The sequence below is a fragment of the Vanessa tameamea genome, chromosome 5 (genome assembly GCF_037043105.1).
Source record: "Vanessa tameamea isolate UH-Manoa-2023 chromosome 5, ilVanTame1 primary haplotype, whole genome shotgun sequence".
NCBI classification, from domain to species: Eukaryota; Metazoa; Arthropoda; class Insecta; order Lepidoptera; family Nymphalidae; genus Vanessa; species Vanessa tameamea.
The window spans coordinates 12,865,940-12,891,074 of NC_087313.1; the positions used below are offsets into that span (position 1 = coordinate 12,865,940).

The 25,135-nt window shown below is 34.7% G+C and overlaps 1 protein-coding gene across 2 annotated transcripts in view; it reads left to right on the top strand.

Annotated features, from left to right (window-relative positions):
• Positions 1-25,135, top strand: part of Psgef (Protostome-specific GEF) — a 53,637-nt gene that overhangs the window by 25,474 nt on the left and 3,028 nt on the right. Inside the window, exons 5-30 of one of the 2 annotated variants that reach the window (XM_026645424.2) lie at positions 8,210-8,409; positions 8,953-9,124; positions 9,238-9,423; positions 9,920-10,172; positions 12,604-12,780; positions 13,508-13,666; positions 13,743-13,961; positions 14,126-14,239; positions 14,436-14,646; positions 14,771-14,924; positions 15,115-15,220; positions 17,759-17,917; positions 18,074-18,241; positions 18,538-19,722; positions 19,804-19,874; positions 19,944-20,047; positions 20,117-20,255; positions 20,913-21,072; positions 21,212-21,330; positions 21,712-21,811; positions 22,401-22,473; positions 23,131-23,259; positions 23,432-23,563; positions 23,895-24,034; positions 24,322-24,460; positions 24,935-25,037. In XM_026645424.2, coding sequence (XP_026501209.2) covers positions 8,210-8,409; positions 8,953-9,124; positions 9,238-9,423; positions 9,920-10,172; positions 12,604-12,780; positions 13,508-13,666; positions 13,743-13,961; positions 14,126-14,239; positions 14,436-14,646; positions 14,771-14,924; positions 15,115-15,220; positions 17,759-17,917; positions 18,074-18,241; positions 18,538-19,722; positions 19,804-19,874; positions 19,944-20,047; positions 20,117-20,255; positions 20,913-21,072; positions 21,212-21,330; positions 21,712-21,811; positions 22,401-22,473; positions 23,131-23,259; positions 23,432-23,563; positions 23,895-24,034; positions 24,322-24,460; positions 24,935-25,037 — 4,872 coding nt within the window. Of the gene's footprint in view, positions 1-8,209; positions 8,410-8,952; positions 9,125-9,237; positions 9,424-9,919; positions 10,173-12,603; positions 12,781-13,507; positions 13,667-13,742; positions 13,962-14,125; positions 14,240-14,435; positions 14,647-14,770; positions 14,925-15,114; positions 15,221-17,758; positions 17,918-18,073; positions 18,242-18,537; positions 19,723-19,803; positions 19,875-19,943; positions 20,048-20,116; positions 20,256-20,408; positions 20,443-20,912; positions 21,073-21,211; positions 21,331-21,711; positions 21,812-22,400; positions 22,474-23,130; positions 23,260-23,431; positions 23,564-23,894; positions 24,035-24,321; positions 24,461-24,934; positions 25,038-25,135 lie in introns of those variants that run through there. The other variant, XM_064220839.1, reaches the window with a different exon arrangement.

The window sequence follows — 25,135 nt, forward strand, 5'->3', positions numbered from 1 at the left end:
TTTGTTTTTGTCCTAATATATTTCAAAAAACGTGTCTAATCTAACGTGTCTATTCATGTGAGTAGCCTCTTATTAAACAAATATATTTTTATAAAAGTATAGTTGCCGCTTGTGGCTTCGTTCGCATTCTAGGAGTTCGTCGTCAGGTGATAGGGATAAAAAGTAACCAAATCCTTTCTGGGAGTTCCCACTAGCTTACATTGTACAGCTGTTAAAGCGTAACAGACACACAGACCCTTTCGCATTCATTATATTAGTAGAGATTAAAAAAATATAATGCCAACCGCTTATTTCAAATATACATTTGAAACATTATTTTGACATTTAAATCTTATGATAAATAACTCGCTGTTAACAGCAACTACTGAATCTTGGTAAAACCAAACTGGTAGTATTACGTTTAATTTAATAACAATCAAAAGTGACTGATAAGTACCCACTGGAATGAAGAATATTTTGATTTTATTTTCGTAGTGGCGATTGTTTAAGTGCTCAGTGCGTGAGCTGAGATGACGCTTCCATTAACCTGAGACGTGTTTTTTCTGATATTCCTGACCGACTGGCTTAGTAACCTAATCTACAAGTTAATGCGTCCAGAACCCAACCCCCTTTAATGTACTTTTCATCTTTATTTAATTGTTAAACATGATTGATAAAAAAGAAAATAACTACTGAGTTTTTATTAATTCTTTTGATTCTGTTGAATTGATCTGAGTTTTTATATGTTGTCTTGGGTCTGGGTGTTTGTGGTGCCGTCGTTACTTCTGATTTTCCATAACACAAGTGGTTTAGTTTATTTGCTATGTACAACTTGATAAAGAATAAACTATTTTTCATTTTTCATTTTAGCTACTTACATTGGGTTCAGAGTAATGTATGTGATGTTATCAAAAAAAAAAAAAGATGGTGCAATCTACATTCGAAATCGGTGCTAGCTTGACATTGAATTAGTTTCTAAAGTGAATCAAAAGCGAGTTTATGAGAACCTATTCAAACAACCTTTTCGATCGATTAATAGAGTTCATGTGCTTTTTTCTGTTTTTTTATGATATAGGTAGGCGGACGAGCAAATGGGCCACCTGATAGTAAGTGGTCACCATTGCGCATACACAATGGCGCTATAAAAAATATTAACCATTTCTTACGTTGCCAGTACGCCACCAACCTTAGGAACTAAGATGTTATGTCCCTTGTAGTTACACTGGCTCATTCACCCTTTAAACCGGAACACACCAATACTGGGTACTGCTGTTTAGCGGTAGAATATCTGATGAGTGGGTGGTACCTACCCAGACGGGCTAGTACAAAGTGTATTATTTTTGCTTCAGGTCAAAGAGTGCGTGCATGACAATATATTTCAATAAAACTAGAATATATCTTATAGTATCTTGTTATATTATAATTAGAATAAATGGTAGCTAACCATAGACTACGCGACACGTTCTACTTCCGCTTATCATAAAAAACCCAAGCTGTCTAGAATCTAGGACAGTTTTAATGAGCGTTTTATGAACACTTAAGGTGAAGATAAAATAGGAATTTGTATAGCTTAGTATTTGTATACGAGGGCTTAATACTCGAATGACTGGCGACCGTATCACATCGTGAATTAAAGTCATTACGCGAACTGTGAGTATTGAGAAAACTTTATTTTGTATATAAAATTAATTAAAAAATATTTTAAATTGTTTAATAACGTCGTGGTACACCCGGTTGGAACGAAGGAAAAATAAATCAACAAAATTTGAGAATTAAATAACTACGACATAACTGTAATTAAAAATCCTTTGTAAATTGAAACAATAACATAAACTATTTAAAACAAAAACGTGTAAACGAAAAAGAGAGGAAAAGTCGCCTGGACAACGCTTTATCCTTACGTGACAATATATGCCAGTTGCAAAACTCCATTCTAATAACAATAGCTCTTATTCAAATTCAAATATCTTCTTAAAATTTTACTCTTGTCGTCACCAGTATCAATCCATAAATCCAACCAAGTAGGTCAGGCTATATCTAGTCCCAATATTATATAATATCTTGCCCCTTAAAGATTATTATTATATCATTTCCTCTTGACTACAAAGCAAATTAGCCCTGTCCTTATTTCAATCTGACCGTCTTATTATTAGTTTGTATAAAGTTGCGGAGCTTTGTGATAATGAGAATAGAATAAGGCTCTATTCGACCGTAAATTAACCCTTAAGCGGCATTTTAAAATCGGAACGGAAAGTTATTTCAAGAAGTGTATTCTATAAATCGTCTATATTTAAATCTCACTCGGACACTCGAAAGCTATGAATATATGTAACCTCTGTATGGTGTTAACGACTCGCTCCGGCTTCGCACGAATGCAATTTATGTATACGTATAATAAAATTTAATAAACTTTTGAATAACCGCGAAACTTCGCGGTTATTCAAAAGTTTTTTTATGGATTTCGAAACCTATGACTACGGTTTTATTTTGATTTAATTTAATTGTAAACTGCAAGTCACTCATCTACATTTGACGCCAAAATAATGAAACATTATTCAAAAGATTTTTTCAATGTCAAATAGTGGAGTTTGTCGATAAAAATTGATTTTGTTTACGTTTTTCTTTTTTTTTTTTTCTTATACAGCCGGAGCACGGCTCACTAACCAGCCAGTAACTTTTTTTCGCACACATAAAAAAGCAAATGTCCTGGCTTAGGGGCGGGGGGGCAAGCTTGAAGCTTGCTTCATAGCAAATTTCATAAAATTCAGACAGAGAGATAAACACAGTTACTTTAGCTTTAAAATTAGTTTAGATAGTATCTGTATTGCGCTCCAATTACTAAAATAAAATGTAAAGCGAGCTGCTGGCGCCCTTGTCGCTTAAGCAATGCTGTCCTGCTAACCTAACCTAACCTTTGTCACATACTAATGAGTATTTCGATTGTACCTTTAATAACAGTTTCATTCTAAAGTTGAAATACTTGCGTTTAAAATTTGCTCACCTTATTAATGTTAGTATAAACACGAACACTAAGGTAAGTATTTCTTATTTCATGTAGTCTTTAATATAATAATTGTCAACAATGCCTACTTAATTCGTTGCGAAAATGATCTGTAAGCATTTTACGAATGAACAGCGTTTAAATAAGGTTGCCCCAACGAAGTTACAACCTTCAATGGCCCTCGGTCTATCGAAAGGACACTTCCGTTTTTCTTCCCGACTTATAAAGCTGTGGTTATTTTTAAATAAATAACATTTCGATCGGCGTTATTATTTCCTCAAATGATATTTTTTTCTTATGAGTTTTTTAGAATTAATTATACATAAAAAAAACATATGAAACTAATTTTAAGCGATAAAGATATTTTTAAATTGGAATAATTGTATGCTTATAAACGATTTATATGTATGTATTAAAAGACTGCGAGTTTTATGCCATACGTATCGATTCATAACTTTTATTGGAAACGCGGGTATTCTTTAATAATGGCCTTGACATTTTTGTCAATTATTGTTCGTTCGGTGGTCGATATTCGACGACAATCATTATTCACGCGATTCTGTGCGTTTTGAACATTTCTTTCTCTACTCATATTTACAAATATTTCTTATTAATTTATGACCATTAAAGCTCGTTATAGTTCCAGTTAAAAATTAAATCGGTTAACCATCATACTTGGTAGTATCAGATATTCTATTACTAAACAGCAATAATATAGTATTTCACATTCAAGGGTGAGTGAGCCAGTGTAACTGTAGCTACAAGTGCGATGTTATCTTAGCACCCAAGGTTGTTGGCTCATTGGTGTTATAAGGAATGGTTCAAATTTATTACTATCCTGTGTCTATGGATGGTGGTTACCACTTACCATCAGATGGCCATTTTCCTCGACATAAAGTATAAAGTATAAAAACGAAGAATAATAAATAAATATAGACTCGTAACATTAATTTTGACAAATATTTCAGTTATTAAATGCTGATCACGTCCATAATAACCGAAGATCTTGACACAGTTTTAAATGAAAATATGGAATGCCCTTAATGTTAAAAAAAGTAGGGCAAACACTTCATGACACTCTCATTTAAAAACGGCATACAACTACATATGTTTTTTGCAACGTTCACAACCTTTTAAAAAGAAATATATTATTTACTAGCTGTTACCCGCAATTTCGTCCGCGTGGATATATAATCGGAACTATTTAACAATTTCATGGGCTATATTCATTGCGGAAAACCTAAGGTATTTTCTAAAATAAAAGTAGCTTAAGTAACTCCTCATACATCAGCTGTCTGCCAGTGAAAATCAGTCCAGCTGATTTCAAGCTTAGCCGGACTAAACAGACAGACAGACAAAAAGTTTGTATGTACCATACATCAACTTTCATACGCATTAAGAAAAAAAATATTATTTTAATATTACAAAAGACTTGTAACTCGAAGAATGTATATTATATCGACGTTTAATTGTAAGGGCCGTTATATTATTACAAATCGAGACGGATTTTAAACGAGCGATAAATTGTGAACGGAGCGTTCGGTACCATATGTGACAGCAACCAAAGATGCCTGAGTTCTTCCATGACAAATCTTAAAATGAACTTGGTAATTATTATTCTAATAAATCTTTTTTAGGAAGAATTACACTACCTAAATAAATATGAAAGTATGAGTTTATAGTACATACTATCCTAATACGTCTCACTTAGTAGAGTCAAGCCCCTCCCAAACGACAATTCTGGATCAGCTACTGAATAAGGTTCAGTATAATCTGGTTTCGATTGGTATAAGTTATCCCAGCTACGAAGATAATACCGAGAGTTCAAAGATTATTGTTTCATAGATAGAGGGAAAGTTTAAATTCGGAGCCCTCATGGTTTGCCAACCTTTAGATCCAAGTTTGCTGATGTGCATTGGAACGTTAAAGGACGGTTGAGTGATCCTATTTAGTAATGGGAACAACCGTTTATATTCAAACACTAGATTCGCTCCTCCGAGTCCTTAATTTAAAAATTTAACAATTGACATTATATTGAACTTTAAGTATTATAAATTGATTACCTATCTGAAATGTCCTTACCGGAACAAACTAGTCCCTTCATGACATATTATTCAATACAAAATAAGTATTTGATATCCATACATGATATATAAATTATGTTTAGTTGAAGATTTAATTTAAACAAAAGAAACAGTAATTCAATCTCCTTTTAAATTTTTTGGTAGATTATAAATTTCGACCGAGTAATTTTACATTTAATAGAATCTTGTAAAGCGTCGATACAAAAGTGCTTGCACAAGCCTATTCCAATAAAGTATTTTTGTACTGTAAGTTTAATGTGAATAAGAGATATTGTATTTTTTATTCATATAGTGAAGTGAGAAAAACAGCCAGTTTGTTATATTTCTGATATAATACAAGCGAATCGTGTAGTTCATGTATCAACTCACAAAACTGGCGACGCGCCAACATTTTCTATTGTGTCGTTTTCTTCGATTACGTCCTTTGTATGCAATTTTGTATTGCCATGTTAAGATAACAAAGAAACGAGAACTCGGTTACTATTAAAATTACTACTAGATATTAAAATATATATGTTGTACATTTATCCACATTGGAGCAACGTGGTAACGACTTCAAGATGTTTTATCCTATCAGTTGGACGTTAATGGGCTTGGACCCTGAATCTCTTGTTTTCTGATTTTATTTAATGTTACTTTCATGATGTTATAAAACTTATGACCTTTTTAAATTTAATCTTAGATTAGGAATATATAAGCAATATTTACGACTAAAAAATGCGTTCGAATTACGAACTCATGAAGCCGGTTCCGTTGCGTGTTCTTAAACAATTTGTTCTCGCCGTACTTATAAAATAAACTATAACTTTTAAAAAACATTGTAAAACTCAACACGATGTCGCTACAAACTTACTTAACTAATGGCTTATTAGGAACATATAGTAGAAAAAAATCCCCTGAACTTTATAATTATAATTTAATATTCTATAAACAATTTAATTTTGAGGAAATAATGACATAATCGACGCGATGATATAATACAATCACCAATGAATTCCTAATCGTAAATATTCACGTAAAATAGTTTCAAATACAATAAAACTGGTATTGAATTGGCTATCTAAAGAAAAACCCTATAAAATTTAGAAGTACATTACTAAATATAGTATAAGCTTGCAAACATGTTCCAGTAGACCAAAACATATAAAAGAACAGCGAAGATGTCGTTCGTGTCTCAAACCGTCGCCGGACTAAGTCAGGCCCGACGGGAAGAGCCGCCACCTCGGCAGCATTGCTCCCACCAACACGCGCACCGCAACACCCAACTCTGTAGGAAAAATAGCTTACCTGAATGGGACCCTCCAGAACCTAGAGCTAGGAAAAATAGCCTCCCAGCCGATATCCACGATAAAACGGAGACATCACACACGGGCAGCTCGCCAATTCTCGAAGAACAGTGACAACTATCCCCGTAAGTGACCCCCGCTTGGTGTCCCCGTCACTCTAGTCCGCATGGATATGCACTCCAATGTCACGAGAGGAAGAAAGGCTTTTTGGAACAGCCCTTGCATGCTTAGAAGCTTTTGTGAAACCTTAGGGAAGCACGAACACTTTATAGATGTGTGTATCGATGTTTAAAATAATAATATATATTGATGTTGAATGACGAAAAATATACCAATTTCAAAATTCACTAAAATATGCTTACGCGAAACCGAATTGGATTAAAATTTCAGTCGATAAAAGAAAATAGATTATGACCTTTATGAAAATAAATTATCTACAATACAATGGTGGTTTGTTTCAAATTAAATGTAAAAGATAATAAATAACATTTACTGTGAACATATATTACGCAAATGAATGATTGATGTTTATTAACACTATAATTGAGGTTCAATTATGGCAACATCCTGCGTTACACGCTGTGTACACATTTGACAAGGTAAGGAAATGCAAGGACTGATAATTCGTTTCGTAATCAAATGATCAGAATGATCCATTCAATCAATATATGGATATGGACGCATTACTTGATAACAACCGGCAAATAGTAGAGAATTTCGAAATAAAACGTGATATAACTCTAGCTGATACTGTTTTTCTAGGAATTCTAGGAAATCCGACATTTGTCGATGCACAAAGTTTTGTTTGATGAAAAAAAGATGGAATATTTCTTATTTCAATGATGGTAGCAAAGGACGTGTGATATTGTTGTTGACGCAACACACCCAACGAGGACCTAATAATTGTAAAAATCTGAGGAACAAGGCCACACTTTCTCCTTCAAATGTTTACAAGCGATTCAAACATGCGATGCAACCCTTACCTGCCAACCTTACCTTACCTACCTTTCAAGAACTAGTGAAAGTTATACTGAAAATCGATTGTATGAATAACTTGTTTATAAAAGTGTACAACGTGCTATTATGTAATACAGGGCTCTATGATTTGAATAAATGAAAACTTAAGTGACTTATTAATTATTTCAATTTTTTACGTACCAGGAATAAAAACAATAACGAAAGAGAACTATGTATAAGGCAAACTTATTTCTTGAAGATATTTCGTTCAGCACACCCAAGAAGGAAAGAAAGATATAAATGATAATTTTATGTTGATAAATGTTGCTGATTAATAAAAGTGAGAAGTTAATGAAGCACAAAATCAGACAGCACAATGCGACAGCAAAAATATCACGAGAGATTATAATATAAATTTGCAATTTCCGGGCGTTTGCCCTACTACTACAATGGAAGCTCAATTTTACACAATCATGCATAAAATTCGGACATGACTGACGTGCATTATGATAATGACTACCTATACCAAAAGTCGACGTGAGGCTTTTTGATACATCGCCTGTTCATCTAATTACGCTCATGGAAGCGAATTGAGGTCAATTTTTTTACGATCTAACTTGCCACACATCTGTGCAAGAAATAAAACTACTACTAATACGTTTTGAATGTTTTTTTCTTCTTCCGCCTTTGGTATGAATTGTCTCCACCTAGTGATTACTACTGTGTCATCGACCTTCTATGTGTTCACTTTTAAATAGATAGGAAGTACCTTCGAAATCTTTTCGTTTGTCCTTATTTTCCTATCCTAATAAACCTGATTTTTATTCACCACTAATCCTTATGTTTTTCGTTTTATATATAAACAAAAACATTAATTAATGAAGTATTTATTGTTGTTACAGACGGAGCGAGTTTCTAGGATGTGTCTCGTTCCCATTGAAAGATGCTATTAAGAACGACATCTCCGGCACGTACTTTTTGCAGCAGGGGCGCCAAAGTGCGCCGGCGCAGGACGCCTGTCGCGTGACTGACCGACGCAAAATGGCCACAGATAATACTGAAACTAGCACTAACGATGGTGCAAAAGAAAACACAGATAAAGGTAAATTTGATAAATGTATTAAAAATAATTGTCTTATGTTTATAATGTTATTAGTTTTAAGCATTCGAGAAGTTAGGAAAGCTTAAAAAGCGTTCGAAGGATTATATATATATCAGTCACACCATACATCAGTTATTACTTTGATGAAATAAAAAAGAACAAAAGCGAGCCTTACAGTAGTTGAATATTATGTTGTGTAACATTTGACATCTCACCTTGATAATGAGCAAATTAACTTCTTGGAAAATGGGTACCTAGCATCCGACGGGCAACTTTCTAACCGTGCGCGCTCATTCGTCAAATCAAATAGCACGTGATTTCTCAAAAGAAAACGAGAGGAAAGATGTTACGCCTCGAAAATTCATGATAACCTTAAATTATCATGTTTAACAGAACTAATACATAGTAATAGTATTTAAATGCAAAAATTCTAAGCGTAATTTGTTTAATAAAGTATTGAAATTTGAAATCACTACTAAAAAATCAAACTTTCATTCATAGATGATACAAATCCTTTAATCGTTTTAAAACTGTCGTATTTAGGTGTAGCGTCCAATGGCCCATCAACGAATCAAGCTCAAGTTGCAGCAGCCTTACAACGGGAAGCTGATGAGCACCTGTTCTTACGATATTTGGAACTCGATCCACCCGAAGATCCTGCAGCACCTCGACGAACACAACGGCACGGAAGAACGCCTTTTACGACAACTAGAAAGTTAGTATTTAGCCTTATAAAAAAACTTTTTTGACGTAACTTTGTAACTCGAAAAACATTTATGTCTTATTGTAATAAATGCGATTTTCTATCTAAAATTATGAATTTCATAGGTTATTACGAGGAACAACAGGAGGTTTCGGATTTACGGTGGTATGGACACGCCCTCCCAGGGTTGAGAGAGTAGCAGCTGGTGGATCGGCTGAGAGAGCGGGCTTGAGGGCTGGTGATTACATCGTCTTTGTTGGAAACAAGAATGTTGTTACAGCATCTGAAGAGGAAGTCCGTAATCTTGTCAAGTAAGTTAAAATATTATGTTAAGTTACTAAAATAGATTTTTAATTTTTCTAAACAGAATTATACAATTGATTTTTTTTATTTTTGTTTAGATTAATCCCTTTTACTAATAATTTTACTTCCCTTAATTTTTAACATCGGCGTAAAGAATATTTTTTTATACGTGAGTATTTAGAAGTTATATATGAGAGTCATACTCCGAGTAGTAACTGTGTGGTTCCAAAAAAACACAATAAATTACGATATCGTACAAGCCTAAATTTTGATTAAACAAAAAAATCGGAAGATATTTCCCGCATTCTCTCCTCTTTGTAATTTTAAATATTGGCCATTTTGTTGAAATGTACTTTGTACTGTAATTTGAGAAAATATATTTTCATATTATTTGTATTTTTTAAGTCTTGCAACTCACAAGACTACGCTACTCAACGCGGCTGATAGATCTTAATATATTTAGCTTTAACAAAAGCTAATTTCACAGTGTTCATTTAATTACAGGTCAGCAGGACAAACATTAAACTTGGAAACCTTCAGACGAGTACCGCAAAATGGCGTCGGTATCAGGCCACGTCTGGGTCAAGCGTCCATACCTGCTCCGGAGTCAACTCCACCACCAGCACCAAAATCCCCTCGAGCAGCGGCTCTTGCTTCACCAGCGGCAGCAGCGAGACCACCCACTGCCTGTTCCTCCACCAGCCAATCCTTAGATAGACGCAAGCTACACCTGCCGCAGGTCACATTTTCCAAGGAGGTCGGTAACGGCATCATAGTTTAGAATTGGTCTAAATTTACATAGTTGGGAAGTCATAAATAAATTATTTTTTTATCATTTTAGTTACTGTCGTTTATGTCCTTTTTCTATTTATTTATCATGATTTATCATACTATATAATCTGGTTTTTTCCGTCTGTATCATAAAAAGAACCTCATCCTTCCCAACTATTTTCGAATTGAATTCATACTAGTCATCTGAAAAATTTTCGATCACAAATTATGTTTTGAATCTAAATTCAAATTTAGAATTTTTAGGAAAGTGGTGCTAGTGTTGACCTAGTTTGATCTAATGTCATAGATATTAAATTTTATCATTAATTTTTTTAAGTGTGTGTTTGTTTTTAATTTTTTTTTTATCTGTTACAATTGTGTACAGTAGTAGGTATCGCTATTGTTATTGCTGTAGATACACCTAGATTACACGAACTTCACAATACATTCCAGTATCTTATAGAAATGTTTGCTTAATTTAGTTTGTCTTTAGCTTGTACAGATTTTATTTTTACATCGTAGGGTGGTGAAATCTCAGCGTTTATTACAATTAGAATCAGAGTTACTTTGTCTAATTATATGGCCGATGAGAGGTTAATTTACGAAGGGGAATCGTTACGTTTAAGAATACTGTTTCGTTATTATTTATTTTGTTATTTTTTTAATTTATTTTGACAAAGATCGTCGTGTGTTATTTTTTTTTTTTTTTGTCAACTTAGATAGGTTTAATTGTGAAACATTTTTAGATTTAAAACTTTGTGTTATTGTATTATTTTGTTTATTTTGTATAAAACACATTTTATGTAGTGTGTCTTAATTTAATTTATTTTCGTAATTCGTAAAAATTTTGGTTCCTGTTATGATTATTTCGTTTCTTTTTTCTAATATGTTTCTTAATATTAAGTGCAAATAAATTTATTGCTTATAATTATTTTTTGTTGTTTTCATTTGTTTTTTCTTTCCTTTTATTTATTTTTTATTTTTACTGTTTTATTTAATTAATTTAAATATAGTATTATGTACATGGAGAACACTTAAGAAAATAAATGTTAAGTGATATTTAGGTTGCACGTAGAGTTACGTCACCCTTAGAAGTCAGCACCCTTAGAAGTAGTTAAAAATGTATTTTATCATCAAATAAAATGTTCATGAAGCTATTGTTACAATAAGGGTCGATTTAGGAACGAATTAATATTCACAAACATACATACTTAAAATAACATGCTCACAGATACTTTAATAATCACGGAATCGTCCTACAAACAACAACATTTCCAACCATTTCCATTTTTACATTTTATTTTATACTATTTACTTGTGTGGATATGATGATGTCGTCCTGACCGATTCCGGCCACGACCGCCAAGCTCAAGGAAGACTGGCCAACTATGGAAGACATATTATAATGCACAAATGTTTGCGCAAACACAGTTGCCTTCTCTTATAATCTCACCGGAAACAATTCAGGACCAACGGCTTAATTGCTTTCCGAGGCACACGAGTGTAAACACTTCCAGCTTCCAGATTATTCCAGATTATTTTTCTGAAAGAAAAATCCAATATCTTTTTATCAGCCCGACCTGGGCTTTGACCCAGACCTCGGAACCTGCAGCCTTGTAGCCTTTATATAATGTTATATTATTCATACGGTACATACTTCGATCAACAATGTTGATATATGATATTAATTTATCTAATTCTGACACATTGTAATTGTTGTATGAAAGGATCAAAATTGCAACGTCGAAATATTGCTAACATTCCTGTCTATTTCACGTGCCAATGATTTGTATATTGGATATGTTAAATTTTCTTTGAAGAGATAGTTATAGGTCGTTGACCTTGGTCGATTGAGCTTTACTGATAAATATGCCGTGTGAAAACCTCATACCACCTGTGTTACAAGAACGTTCAGCTCAGCGTCTCGTCCCGAACTGATTTATTAGGTGACAGGTGGGTTACAATGCATGTTACGCGCATCAATTATCTGAAGAAAGAAAAAATGAGCCAAAGGCTCCACCACCCGGCACCAGTAGCCTTGGTGTTGTATTGTTCAATACGCTGGTGTCTATAAAGATCGTGTGATAGATAACTTAGGAAATAAAGCCAATAATAACAAATTCAGAGAATACTTTGCATATTTATTTCTATTACTTCTAATTGTTCTCATTTATTCTTTTTGGAGCAGAAGTAGAAATGCTCTATATGATGTAGAGTGACATTTTTTTTTTTTTTCCAGTAACGATTACCGACAAAAAATTAATCAATTTAATCCCAAAAAAAGCCATTCCACGTTTAAACATACCTTAATTTGTTTGTAAAATTAAAAAACGAAACGTAATAAAAATCTAACTATAAAATTATAATTATTTTCACTTAAACTTTTAGTCCAAGTTAAACGAATAATTCTCCCACAGGCAACAAGCCTGACTACAGATGGAAGGAAGCGAGCGCTTTTAGCCGTAGTGTCCAGAGAACAGCATTATGGAACATGCCTTCAGTTCGGCCTGGTGCGATTTGTATCACCACTCGCTGAAAGAGCTGATTTGATTGCACCGAGTGATCATCAGTTGTTGTTCCAAAATATTGAAGAGGTATGAACATACTTACTTGTGAGATGTATATAATGTAGAATCATTTTCATCCTAAAATCTTAAGAAATTTTGATTCTTTTGTCTTTTTATCGTTACTTACCTATTTTTCGTTAGAAAACCTGTTTTACCTTCTGATTTGCGTATCAGAAAATACCTAACAAGATATAATCCCAAATCGTTACTTAAAAGTCAGAATTTTTAAACTAAAAATAAATTACAAAACATTATATCAATAATGGAAGATTATTTTCAATGGCTTCAATGAAGGTTACAAACAGTCTAATGAAGTTTGTTGAACTATGATATTGTGTAGCTTATTAAAAACCTGATAAATAAAACAACATTTATATTAGTACGCATAATATTCCACTAGTGAGCGAATGCCTCATCTCTCTCTTATTTAGGAGACGTTTCTCCCAAATAAGAGAAAGAGAAACAGCTTTCCTTCATGGCCGAGCACAAAACGAATAAATAAACACACATGAAAATACAGTGATCGTTGAGTCGTCAACTGAACTTCTCCTGGTTTTGATTCCACTGTGCTATCTTGGCTCATATTCATACCAAAACAGTATAATTATGAGTAATAGGATCAACTATTCGATCAGGATTGGCAATCCAACGAAAAGCCGCTAAACATGTTTTTTTTTTTGGGTCGCAGGCCGTACAGTAAAAAAAAGTTTATATTTTTTAAATATCCAGTTGTCATAGAAATATTATATTACAGATCTTTAGATTATCGGAAGACATTCTGGATCAAGTGGTTCAAGATGATGGCGAAATACAAACATCGACAGTTGTGGCCGTTTATTTGCAAAAGACACCTGTATTCCTTAGTCTTTACAGAAAATACTGTCTTGGACTAAAAAGAGCTGATTGCGTATTGGTGAGATATCTTAGCTACATCAGTTAATATGTCTTCTAAAAGAAATTTAGTTTAAAAACCGTGTGTAATTATGCAGGTAAAAAAATCAAAAGACCCAAGTGGGGCGTTTTCAAGGTTTTGCACAAGTCCTCCAATACCGAGGAGGAGGCCCGATATCACATCCCTTGTTCACAAACCATTGGAACAGTTCAGAGAGCTTCTTAGATTAATGAGAGCAGCAGCTATCAGCAATGGAGCTGGCCCTTATGACCAGCTTGAGAAAAAGCAACTTCAAGTTATTGTGGAACAGCTTCAGGTAAAAATTATACAATAGTACATTTTTTACACACCTGTTGTCTTACAATAACTATATATAAACAAGTTTTATTATGGCATAATTAGAAGAAAACGATGTTACTAGTAAATTCCGATTCCAAATATTAATGAAAATGTGCAGTTAATATTGTAATATTTGTATAGAGTGGTTATCAAGATGTGACAGCCGGTTCTGGCCTGATGGGTCTCGCTGGTGATGGAAAACCTTTACTGTCGGTTGCCGATTTGGAGAGTCGCCTCGTGTTCACTAGATGTAAGGTAAGTGACAACTTGACTTTTTAAGAATATTAACAGAGTGTATGTTAATGCAACATACTTTTCCAAGCATTTGTTAAGTTTTAAGACTTTTTCTTGTGCAATCACTAACGCTTAATCCAAGTCGCTGTTCATTACGAATTAGCTGACAAATATGTATATTCCAAGAAGATAATATATTCCCTTTATACAATTACAGCCATTCGTCCTAAACACAGCAGGACGGCAATGGATATTCGGCGGAGAACTCTCCAGAGTAGAAGGCAGAACAATCCGGCCGTACTGGGCGCTGCTATTCACTGACCTGCTGCTCTTTGCCACGGTGTCCAGAGATAGAGTCTTATTCGTGACGGAAGAACCGGTCGCATTGGGAACTGTATCGGAAGCCCAATTTAATATCAGGAAGAAAGGTACGACAATTAATGTGTAAAATTATATCGAATTTCTACAAAAACAAACGACACTTATTATTTAAGTACTAAAAAATTAGGGAACTTGACCTAAAAGTTTAATAAAATAGTATATAATTCGCAGCGACTGAATTCCGACTGATCCTGGGTCGAGCTGGGGGGGAGAGCCCACTGGTGTCGTGCGCACCAAGGACTCCTGCACGCTCGCGACCCATCGTCTTACGAGCTCCTTCCATTGATCTGAAAGCCGTATGGCAGAGCCTGTTGCAGAGACAAATGTAAGTGCTAATAACTTTCATATATATTCAATAATATAATTCCATTTAATTTATTATTATTTTCAAGCTTATTTCAATCGATATTATAAGAAAATAGCCTTAACATCATTGTTATCAAAATTAATACTACTAGACCACGTAATTAGTTTCTTGAATGAAAGTTAAAATACATAAAATACTTAAATTTCAGTTACCGAGCACACACGATGTCGGGGACGCCCCTCGGTTCTCCGCTCGACTCTCCCGACCCGCAGCTGACTTTTAGCCTAGCGACTCTCGACTCTCAGCAGCGCCAGGTATCAGGGTCCAGCATACAACGGCACTCGAGCCTCGCTCTTCTACCTGCGAGCTCGTACCGTTCACACTTAAACATGCTCGTAGAAGAGCGCCCAGAGAAAGAAGTTAGGGTTAGCTTCGATGTCAGACCCAGCTCTGCTTCCCCACATCCGCAACCCGTGAGAGGACCTCTCAGTACCGTCTGGAGAAGCGCACCAACACCAGAAACACCATCTGCTAACCTCTCTCCAGCGGAATCTCAAACATTTTCGTCCCATTTCGTATCTTCCTCCAGCATTGAGAAAAATGACGTTCCAGCTTCCCCGAGCGCTCAACTCACACCAGAAGGCGGGGAAGATTATTCAGAAATGAGCCCATGCAGATGGGAATCCTTCGAAGCTGATCTAGCATTAGCCGATTTAGACGTCGATCCCTCTTACAAGCATGCGGTAGAGGAACGTATATTTCTTCCCGAAGATCCTCTCCTACCTCGCGTGCCACTACCTGAAAGGCCAACACCGCCAGCCTATCTAGAACTTTGATCTGCGGAGTCAGATCCGGAGTTAGTGGATTCCTATTTTCTCCGGATTCGAGGAAATTTCAGTTAAAGACCTAAAATATTTTAAATTTTGGACAATATCCGGTCCTTTTATTCGAAATCTGATATCCGGCGTTGACTAATTGGCTTTTAAAATAAATATAATTGTAAATATTTGGAAAGTTGTAAACTTTGTGGGAACGTTAACATTGCTTATATTTGGGGATTGATATTAAGGTTGTGGCAAAAAATTTTGAGAGACATATTTTCGAACATAAACAGTATTCCGAAATCTCGGTATTTTGGCTATTGATTAGTATATTCTAGATATAAGTCAGCCCTTTCCAAGTAATATGATATATAACAACAGCTGGGTAAAAATGGAATTTAACAGAACTGAACTGAAATATTGAGTTGAATATATTCCCTTAACTCAAATATGTATGCTGATATTATACAATTTACCGTATTATAGGATTCAGTGTCAAAAATGTAACTTTAGGGTACCAATCGTAGTAGTACATATTTATACGACTTTGAACTAATAGTTTTGTAATATCATCGTTGCTTCTCAAGTCTTCCGTCCTTGTCTTATGACGTTTGTTTAGTTGAAAAGGATTTACTACTGTTTCTCCAAAATCTTCTGATTCCGATGACTTTACTGGCAATGTTAATTTTATCGGTTACAAATATATCCGAATTGATGTTAATGATTTCGATGTACGTTAAGATATTTCACTGTACATAACCTTACAAATTGTACAGGTCATGTGGATATTTGGCGATTAGTTTTGCGAAATTGAATTCATATACCATTACAGCATCACTGATTTATTTTTGTTTGTGCATCGCTTCTTTTAATGCATTGCCATTAGAATAATACGTGTTACAATGAAAAATGGTAGTTGATGTTACTCTCTGTGTGAAATTTAAATGTAGTTACTGCTTTTTGTTATACGATTTAATGCATACATTTTAAACTGTGTCCATAACTGTGTGTTTATTGAAATAGAAAAGCGCGTATATATAATCGCTAGCATCGTAAAATGTTCACATAACCTACTCCCGGGGTTCTCCAATGTATATGACCTTATTTTCTACTAAACATTTTTGGTAGTTAGAATCAATAACTTTGGATGTCTTTGGCTGTGTAAAATAAGTAATAGATACGAGGAAAAGAATTATAATTTTGAGAAAGCCTTTTACTTATTGTTCTGGGTTCTATGTGGCGTATAATGACTTTATAATGAAAATTTGGATGTTTTGTTTAGATCGAAGCAGAAATTTCTAATGATCAGTGAATAAAGTGACTTTGTCGATGGTGATTATTTTTTTTATTTCAAATTTCTTAAATGGACCTTATTTTGCGAAGCTATCGAATCTTTCAACTGGAATATTTAAAGCGCTGTTAATTAAATAATGTTAATGTTTTATCTACCATTTTTCTATGTAACGCAGTGATTATTCAATAGTAACTATATATTTTTGCCCATTGTAATAATTCTAATAGTTTTACGCTAATATAATATACGCCTTTACTAATATAATTATAATATTGTTTAAAAAGTATTCTAAAAATAAAAAAAATGTATTATTTTCGATGGAACTGTTGTGAATATTTTCAAAGACGACGGTACTTGTGGTGATCAAGAGTTAAAATTATATTTTTACTATAATATTGACGAATAAAATAAGTAAAAAGTACATTGGGTAAGTAAAGTAAAGTTAACTTTATTTTATAATTAAAAACAAAATAATAAAGTATTTCGGAGATTGCACGATTATTGGAATTTCACCTAATATCCACTTGACTTGAAGGTCCTTACTATTAAAAATTTGGAAAATCTAATTTGTTCTTAAAAATATGTCAGTTATTATTGCGAACATTTATAAACAATGAAGCTAATAATATAATTTAGACGATTTGAAGGGCTTAAATATGATATTATATGAAACCAAATTACTGAAAAGAAAAATAATATTGAAAGATTAAGATTTCCAAAAATAAAAAATCTTGTAGACGCGCCGGAGTTCTGCAGAAACACAGACAGGTGGAGCTGGCAGTGCTGTTGAAGGTGCAAGAAGCAATAAAAGCCGAGGATCTACTTTACACCTACAGAGATGGATGACTCAGTTACCTGAAGCTGAAGAACTAGACCCCCCAGAACCGGATGTGGAAGTAAGTAATAAAATATAAGATTATTGGCAATGTTATATTTATTAGTCTGATAGAAATCAGCAGGCTCATAAAACTATACTTTTTAAAGATAGTTCCTTAGATCTTTCCTTATGAAATTTAAATAGCTAAATAATTTAACTAATAAATACATTTTAGATGTGGAGTATCGAAGAGCTTAGAAAGAGATCAAAAGAGTTAAACCTATTAGAGGTAGCAGATCTAATAGAAAATAATATTGAAAATAAAGAGGCCGCTGTTGTTGCCACTGTTGAAAAAAAGGAAAATGATAAGAGCCCATCAAAAAGTAGTAATTCGGGTAGTCAGGTTAGTGTTCGAAAATCATATTTCACTGTTCAACAAAGTCTAGGGAAAAATGCAGCATTTATTTTTACTATACTACTATGGGAGGGTCCTAATACGAGTGATGAAAGCGAACTTGTTCTATTTTCGATTAATCTTAATTATCATTAATAAAGAAATTAAAATAAACACAGACTGATTCTTATAATATAGTAGATAACTTTACCTAAATATCTCTTGTCTATCTCAAACTCTGTTGAATGTGTATTGGTTATTTAATAAAAAAAACATGGATATTAAGCAACACATTATATTTACAGATAACAGTTCGTACCAGTCCGGTTGTGGTAGACACTATTCCTGTGTGTCGTCAGTGTCATAAAAAGTGCTTATCTAAGCCAAATAGTCCATTAGTTTCACAAAAAGAACCACCAGTACCTCCAAAACCTAAAATTGAGGCTTCCCCTCCAGTTTCAGCCTCAAATAAGAGTACTCCTAGTAGTTGTAGCGCGAACTGTAATACTCGTAAACAAAAACATTTTACTCATTTAGAACGCAAAGGTGCTATTAGAATACGCCCAGAAGATGGTCCTAAGGCTGCGAAGAAAGTAATCGATTCGATTGAACAGAGTCAAAGAATGCTTAAATCAAAGTCTTATGAACTAAAAACTGACTCTCCTGTTTTAAATAAAAGTATGACGAGAAGTCACACAAAAAGTCACTTGGAATTGAGAAAAGAGAATTCCATAACGTCACCTAGTCCGACTTCAAGTAGTAGAAATAGTCCACTGTCCACTAGCCACACAACATGTAGCTCTATGGTTTTTAACTCTAGTTCGAATGACTTAAGAACGTCTAGCTCAAATATAGCTAATCAAGTCCAATGTGTTATAGCTCAAGAGAAATATATTAATGAAGTTAAATGTGTTGAAAGTATAATGCTGTCAAAACCAAAATCTTCAACTTTCTCTTCTCCAGCAAGTTTAAGAAAAGAAGAACGAACAAGGCAAAGAGCTGAAACTGTACTGAATAAAGTGTTAGGAATGAACATTATTACAAAAAGAGAAAATATTGGCACATGTCTTAAAACATCGTCAGTATTTTTGGAAGATGATTCCATACATGAGGACGACAACGACTTCAGAATAGAAAGGGGCTTAAGAAGGTCACCTAGAATGGGTATATCTGCGGTGAGTAAAATGAACGGTGACATAAACAAAAAAAACGAGGTCATAGAAGATATAAATTCAAACACAAATGACGTTTTATCGGATGAGGATTCAGAATTAGGACCGCTCATGTTGATGGGATTGTCGGCTATAAACCCTGCAGCTCATTTGATGAGAGTTGAACCTTTTAAAAAAACACATTTCGATCACATAAGTGTTAGTTCCAATAGAACGAATTCGAGACCTGGAAGTCTTGGTTCAATAAAATCAGAATCACCTGTACCGAATATAGCAGTTGTCCCACCAACGCCAGATTATAACAACACCAGTAAAACTGTAAGTATATATTGTGTACAGTATAATTATTCTCAGTAAATAAGGTGTTCTCATTTATATTGAATTATATATTCATTTTAGGATGAACTTGTAGACGAATCACCTGATTCTCCAGATGCTCCAGAAGATTTACCTTATGTTTCTCTAAAAAGGTGAGTTTTACCAAAATATTTGTATTTACATATAAAATATACTAGTTAATGTGTTTATCGCATTCACAGATACGGCACAATGTCAAGTCTCGAAAGATTACCTTCGGATGAGACTGACGATGGTAACGTAAGACTGACACAAGAACCAGAAACCACAAAAACGTATAATACAGGTACACAACCAAATGAATATATTTTGTGTGACTTAAAGGCCAATATACTTGAATTTATATTTTTAATAGTTACCAGTGCCGCTGGAGGCATCATGGGGTGGACAGCGCGTGCTGGGTCATTTGTTGTCGAAAAAATGAATATATTCAGTCATACAGAAAGCGTGCCAAATACTTCTATAGCGCATAAACAACCATCGTTTTTGGAAAGGTATGCAACTGATACGATTACTCCGTATGCGGTATATTTAAATGTAATTTAACTTCATTTTAAATTTACTATTAAAATGTTTGCAAAAGAATGTAACCCTTAAATTCTCATAATATGATCATAATAATATTTATATTTTTCCTTACGAAATAGGTGGAAAACTACACAATGGGAAAAGAAACGCTGAGTATGTGTATGAGTTCGATGACTCTTGTTTGATGATTGTATTAGATAATGTGCTATTTATTACATAACAGACTTTATAGAAGAATTAGACGATGCTAGATTTGAAGATATTTTTAGAAACTCGTAATATTTTACTGAAAATGTATTTTATAGCATTGAAGTAGATCTGACGTTCTGTAACTTTAATGCCAGTTTAATCATAATATTATTATTGTTATTTATTGATATTAGAAAAATATGTTTTACAGTAAATCTGAAGTATTGGTGATAGTTTTTTTGGTTTAATTTTCAAATCTAAAATAATTTTACGTTATTAGATTATATTCATATTGTCTAGTAGTGAATAAAAACAATATAATATATTATATAATAGATTTTAGTGATTTTTTGATAGTAATCGATTAATTATTTTGAATTCCTAGAAAATAGTATGACACTATTGCCCACTTTACAATGAAGTTTATGATTTAGGTGCCTTGGGGTCGGTGATTGGAAGTCAGCAATAGGTACAGAGGATGGTACGGTAGAGACAGGGGAGGGGAGTGGCGCAAGTGGTGAAGAAGCTTGGGGGACGCCATCTTCTGGTGATCTATCAGACAATCTACCCGATTCCGAACATGGAACTCTCTCTGTGAGTATTAATATATTAATAATAAGGTTGATTATAATTTTAATTTAACTTCGAGATTGATTTAAATTGTTACGATCGAAAATTGAAGAATCTTGTTAGTTTGGTTTTTAATCGAATGAACAGAAACTAATCGTTATAGTCACCGACCAAGTCTTCATCGTCGTATGCTGGAGATGATGATACGGAGCTTATGATGGATGAACTGCTAATGGCACCGACAATAACTGGACCTACAACATTAAGACCACTACTTCCAAGGTATGTTGATATATATTAAGTAAGAACCCAGAGTGATTGATAAGCTTAGAAGTCTACTAATTGTCTACCTCATTGGATTTTTCTGATGAGAAATTCTTAGTAGTTTGAGTTCTACTCAAACTATTCGGCCGTGTTTCCACTTCTGTCCCTTGGAAATCACCTAATTCCTTTGGTCCTGTCCCTGAACCCTGAACTCCGTTAGGTTTACCGTCCCATTGGATCATTGAGAGAGAAAAAAGAGTACGTTTACGCTCACATTTTTGAGCGGTAATTTATCCCGCGCAGTTGTCTACTCTGCCTGAAGAAGAACCTTTCTGACCAAAAACACATAATCAGGAACATTATTCTTATATAAAATACATAATGTAAAAATGTTTTTAGGGATGTGTTCAGACGAAGATTAGAACCTCTACTAGAAGAGGATGGATCTGATAGTGGAAGTGAAGATAACAAGCCTACACCTACCAATTCTGAGGACCAGGTGAATACCACAAATGTGTTTAATTATAGTATAGTTTTATTTACAAAAAAAAATGAAATATTATTCAATTATAAAATGTACTACTTTGTTTATTTTAATTAATAACTTGAGTATTTTCCGTTTAATTAGTAGGAAATGAGAAAAAGAAACTAATTTCATAATCAATATGGTGATCTGACAAAATTGTCAAAATATTATAACTGACATTATTTTACATAAAAAAAAAATCCTACAATTTTATTAGTATAAATATTTTAAAAGTAGCAATGTTGTCAGATCCTACAACGGAAATAGATGTTAAGTGAACGTTGATGTTTAAACAACCATAGCATGTAAACGAACCATAGAATGAAATGCGATTTACATAGAATGTAGTTTGTTGCATGACCCTAATCCGTTTAATGTTAAACACTTACATAGGTTCTGATCGGGGAATATCTCGAACACGACGAAATTATACATATCGATAACGACAAATTATACAAATTCGATGTATATTAGGGGGTTATTGGCAGTTCTTGATCGCATAGACCGTAGCTAGGTTGTATCTCACATTGTGACTGGTCCGCTGGTGCGGCGCTTGGCGCAGGGCAGCGAGCGTGGCCTCGATGCTGACGACTGCTGCGACGCGCCGCACCGGCCGTCCTCTGCTTCCGAGCCAGGTAATATCAAAACTTCACTTGTTTATAGCGAAGAATGCATTACGATTACAATATTCAATTACGATTAACTCTTATAAACAACAATCATTGAAACATTCGTCATATATAAGTATATAGATGACAGTTTAGTTGAAGAGCATTATTTGACTCAAATATTTAAATAAATATAGTAAACTTAACAAATTTTAAGACAGTACACAACGAAATGAAAACACTCGACATACGAATACTAACAGAATACATTTTGACAGCAAAGTGGACTTCTTGACTAAGCTTGGAAGGTGAGGCGAGGAGCATATTTTCGTACATCAGTATTTAATGCTATTGACTCAATACGATACAGAGCACGATGCATGCATGTTTCTCCCCCAAGGGACTGAGAACAATCCTTTGAAATTATTGTTGTCTTAACCCTAGCATGCAATGACAGAGTTTGCACTCCACTAACACCCGTACGTTATTTGTGCGTATCATTTGGAAGAGTAACGTAACGACCCACGGTATATCAGTGATCACCTTAATTTCGCTTTATATCGCAGCTTGTATTTCGATTTTAATACGGCATCTCAATATACTATTTCGAACACGATCGGAACACAATACATACATAGAAACTTGTGTCGCAATGCTTTGGGCTAAAGATGACGTATTCTACAGAAGCGGAGGATGGTGCTTGCGGCGCGGGGGGCGCGGGGCGTGTCGCGGGGCGCGCTGGTGGCGCCGCGTGCGAGCTGAGTCCCGACCGGACTCCTACCAACGAGGCACCATCGATGCCCTTACAATCTGGTATACGTCGTGACCCATAGGGATTTAGAATATATAATAATAAAGTTATACATAACATATCCAAAACGATGTTATAAAAGTTGGATATACAACAAAACAAATGTTTTATTCTGTCTCGTTAGTTTTACATGTCTAACAGTTAGATCGTTAAGTTATTGATTTTTCGAAACAGTTTCAAAAGAGTGTGTGGAGCGAGCATATGCTGGCGGCGGTCGTCGGGGCTCGGCCAGTTCAGCCAGCACGCCCTCCACACTCGAACGCACCACCATCCACAACCCCACACCCCTACATCAGCTGTCACCAGGTAAATCAATCAAATAGCAGAAAAATCCTACGGTAAGCTGACCATGGCAGTCATGGGATCCACCCTGATCAGATTGGTTATTGTGGAAACTCCCACCAAAAGTTTTACGTTTACAGGAGGGTGCAAAACTAAGAAAATTAGTAACTCCTTGAGAGCTGTCATCGATAATATTCTCTTTAAAAGAATATGCTGTCTACAAACCACAAACGAAACTGAACATAAAAAATATTGTTAATTTTCAAGTATTCATTTATTGACCAAACCGCAGTTCAAACTCCAAAGATGTTTAATTCACAGTCCATTACATTACTTTTTAATTTATCACCATCAGCTTCGGAACCACCATCAGTACAAGAGTGTTCACGGGAAGAGGTGAGACCGTCGTCGCCGGAGCGACTCAGTCCCCGCGCGGAGATGCGCCTGGCGCTCGACCAGGGGAAGGATATGCTGGCGGAGCAGGAAGTGGGATGGGTGAGCTTTAACTAGAACAGAAATATGTAATGTAATATTCGATATTGAAAATTCGCTTACAGTCGGACAAATTGTATTATAGGTGGCGCAGTGTAATACTCCGTTTTCACTGACTTATTAAATGCTCGAATCAGAACTGTTATAATACAGACGAATGCTCTCGGTGAGGGACCGCCTTTATTCTCATTGCAGAAAATACCGACTCAACTGATTATACATTTCTTAGAGGATTGTATTTGATTAGTCGCGTTATTGTATCGCCCATAACCGCGGGGTTCCCCCGGCAGGGTGGCGCGCGCGACCACTGGTCGTTTCGCGCGGCGTGCCAGCGGTCGCTGGTGCGGCGCGTGGCGAGCGCGGACGCGGTCACGCTGTGCCGCACCGGCCCGCATACTACTTCGCGCAGTTCTGTATATGCTTGGAAAGGTCACCTTTTGCTTCTATCCTTAACATTTTCATGGTTTTCACTTGAGTTGTTTGTATTCAGGACTTCTTATCATAATCTTTCAGAGTTATCGTTCTTGCGACTAATTACCCGCAGCCTCGCTACCCGTAAATTTGCAATTAGCTACATAGTTTGACTTGGTGTTAAAAAATGTGGTAATGTCATATCTTCGGCTTCCGTTATTGTAGCAAGATAAACTACATACATAGTACATATACGTATCTATAGAACATTTTTGAGTATCAAAATCAATCCAATAGTTTTTGCGTGACGCTATATAGATAGATATTCTTTAAAGAAAAATAGATATTAGAATAATTGCTACTTCTTGATTAGGTAATTATGCTTAAAATACTTTCCATGGAAATAAAGCTTCTTGATGTTACTAGCTACATAAGCATTATTTTTTTTTATTATTAAATTAACGTTGAACAAAGGAGGTCGTGACATTGCAGCTCCAGAAACCGAAACGAAACTTATGGAGATGGAACAACTGGCACGAGCGGAAGCTCAGACGATGCGTTCGCGGACGCGCTCTCAATGCCAGAACGGGAAGATGTGAGTACTAATATAACAATAAATTAAACAATAAACAATAATTTAACTATAACAATAATTTACATAACATATAACATACATAATCAGCCTGTAAATTT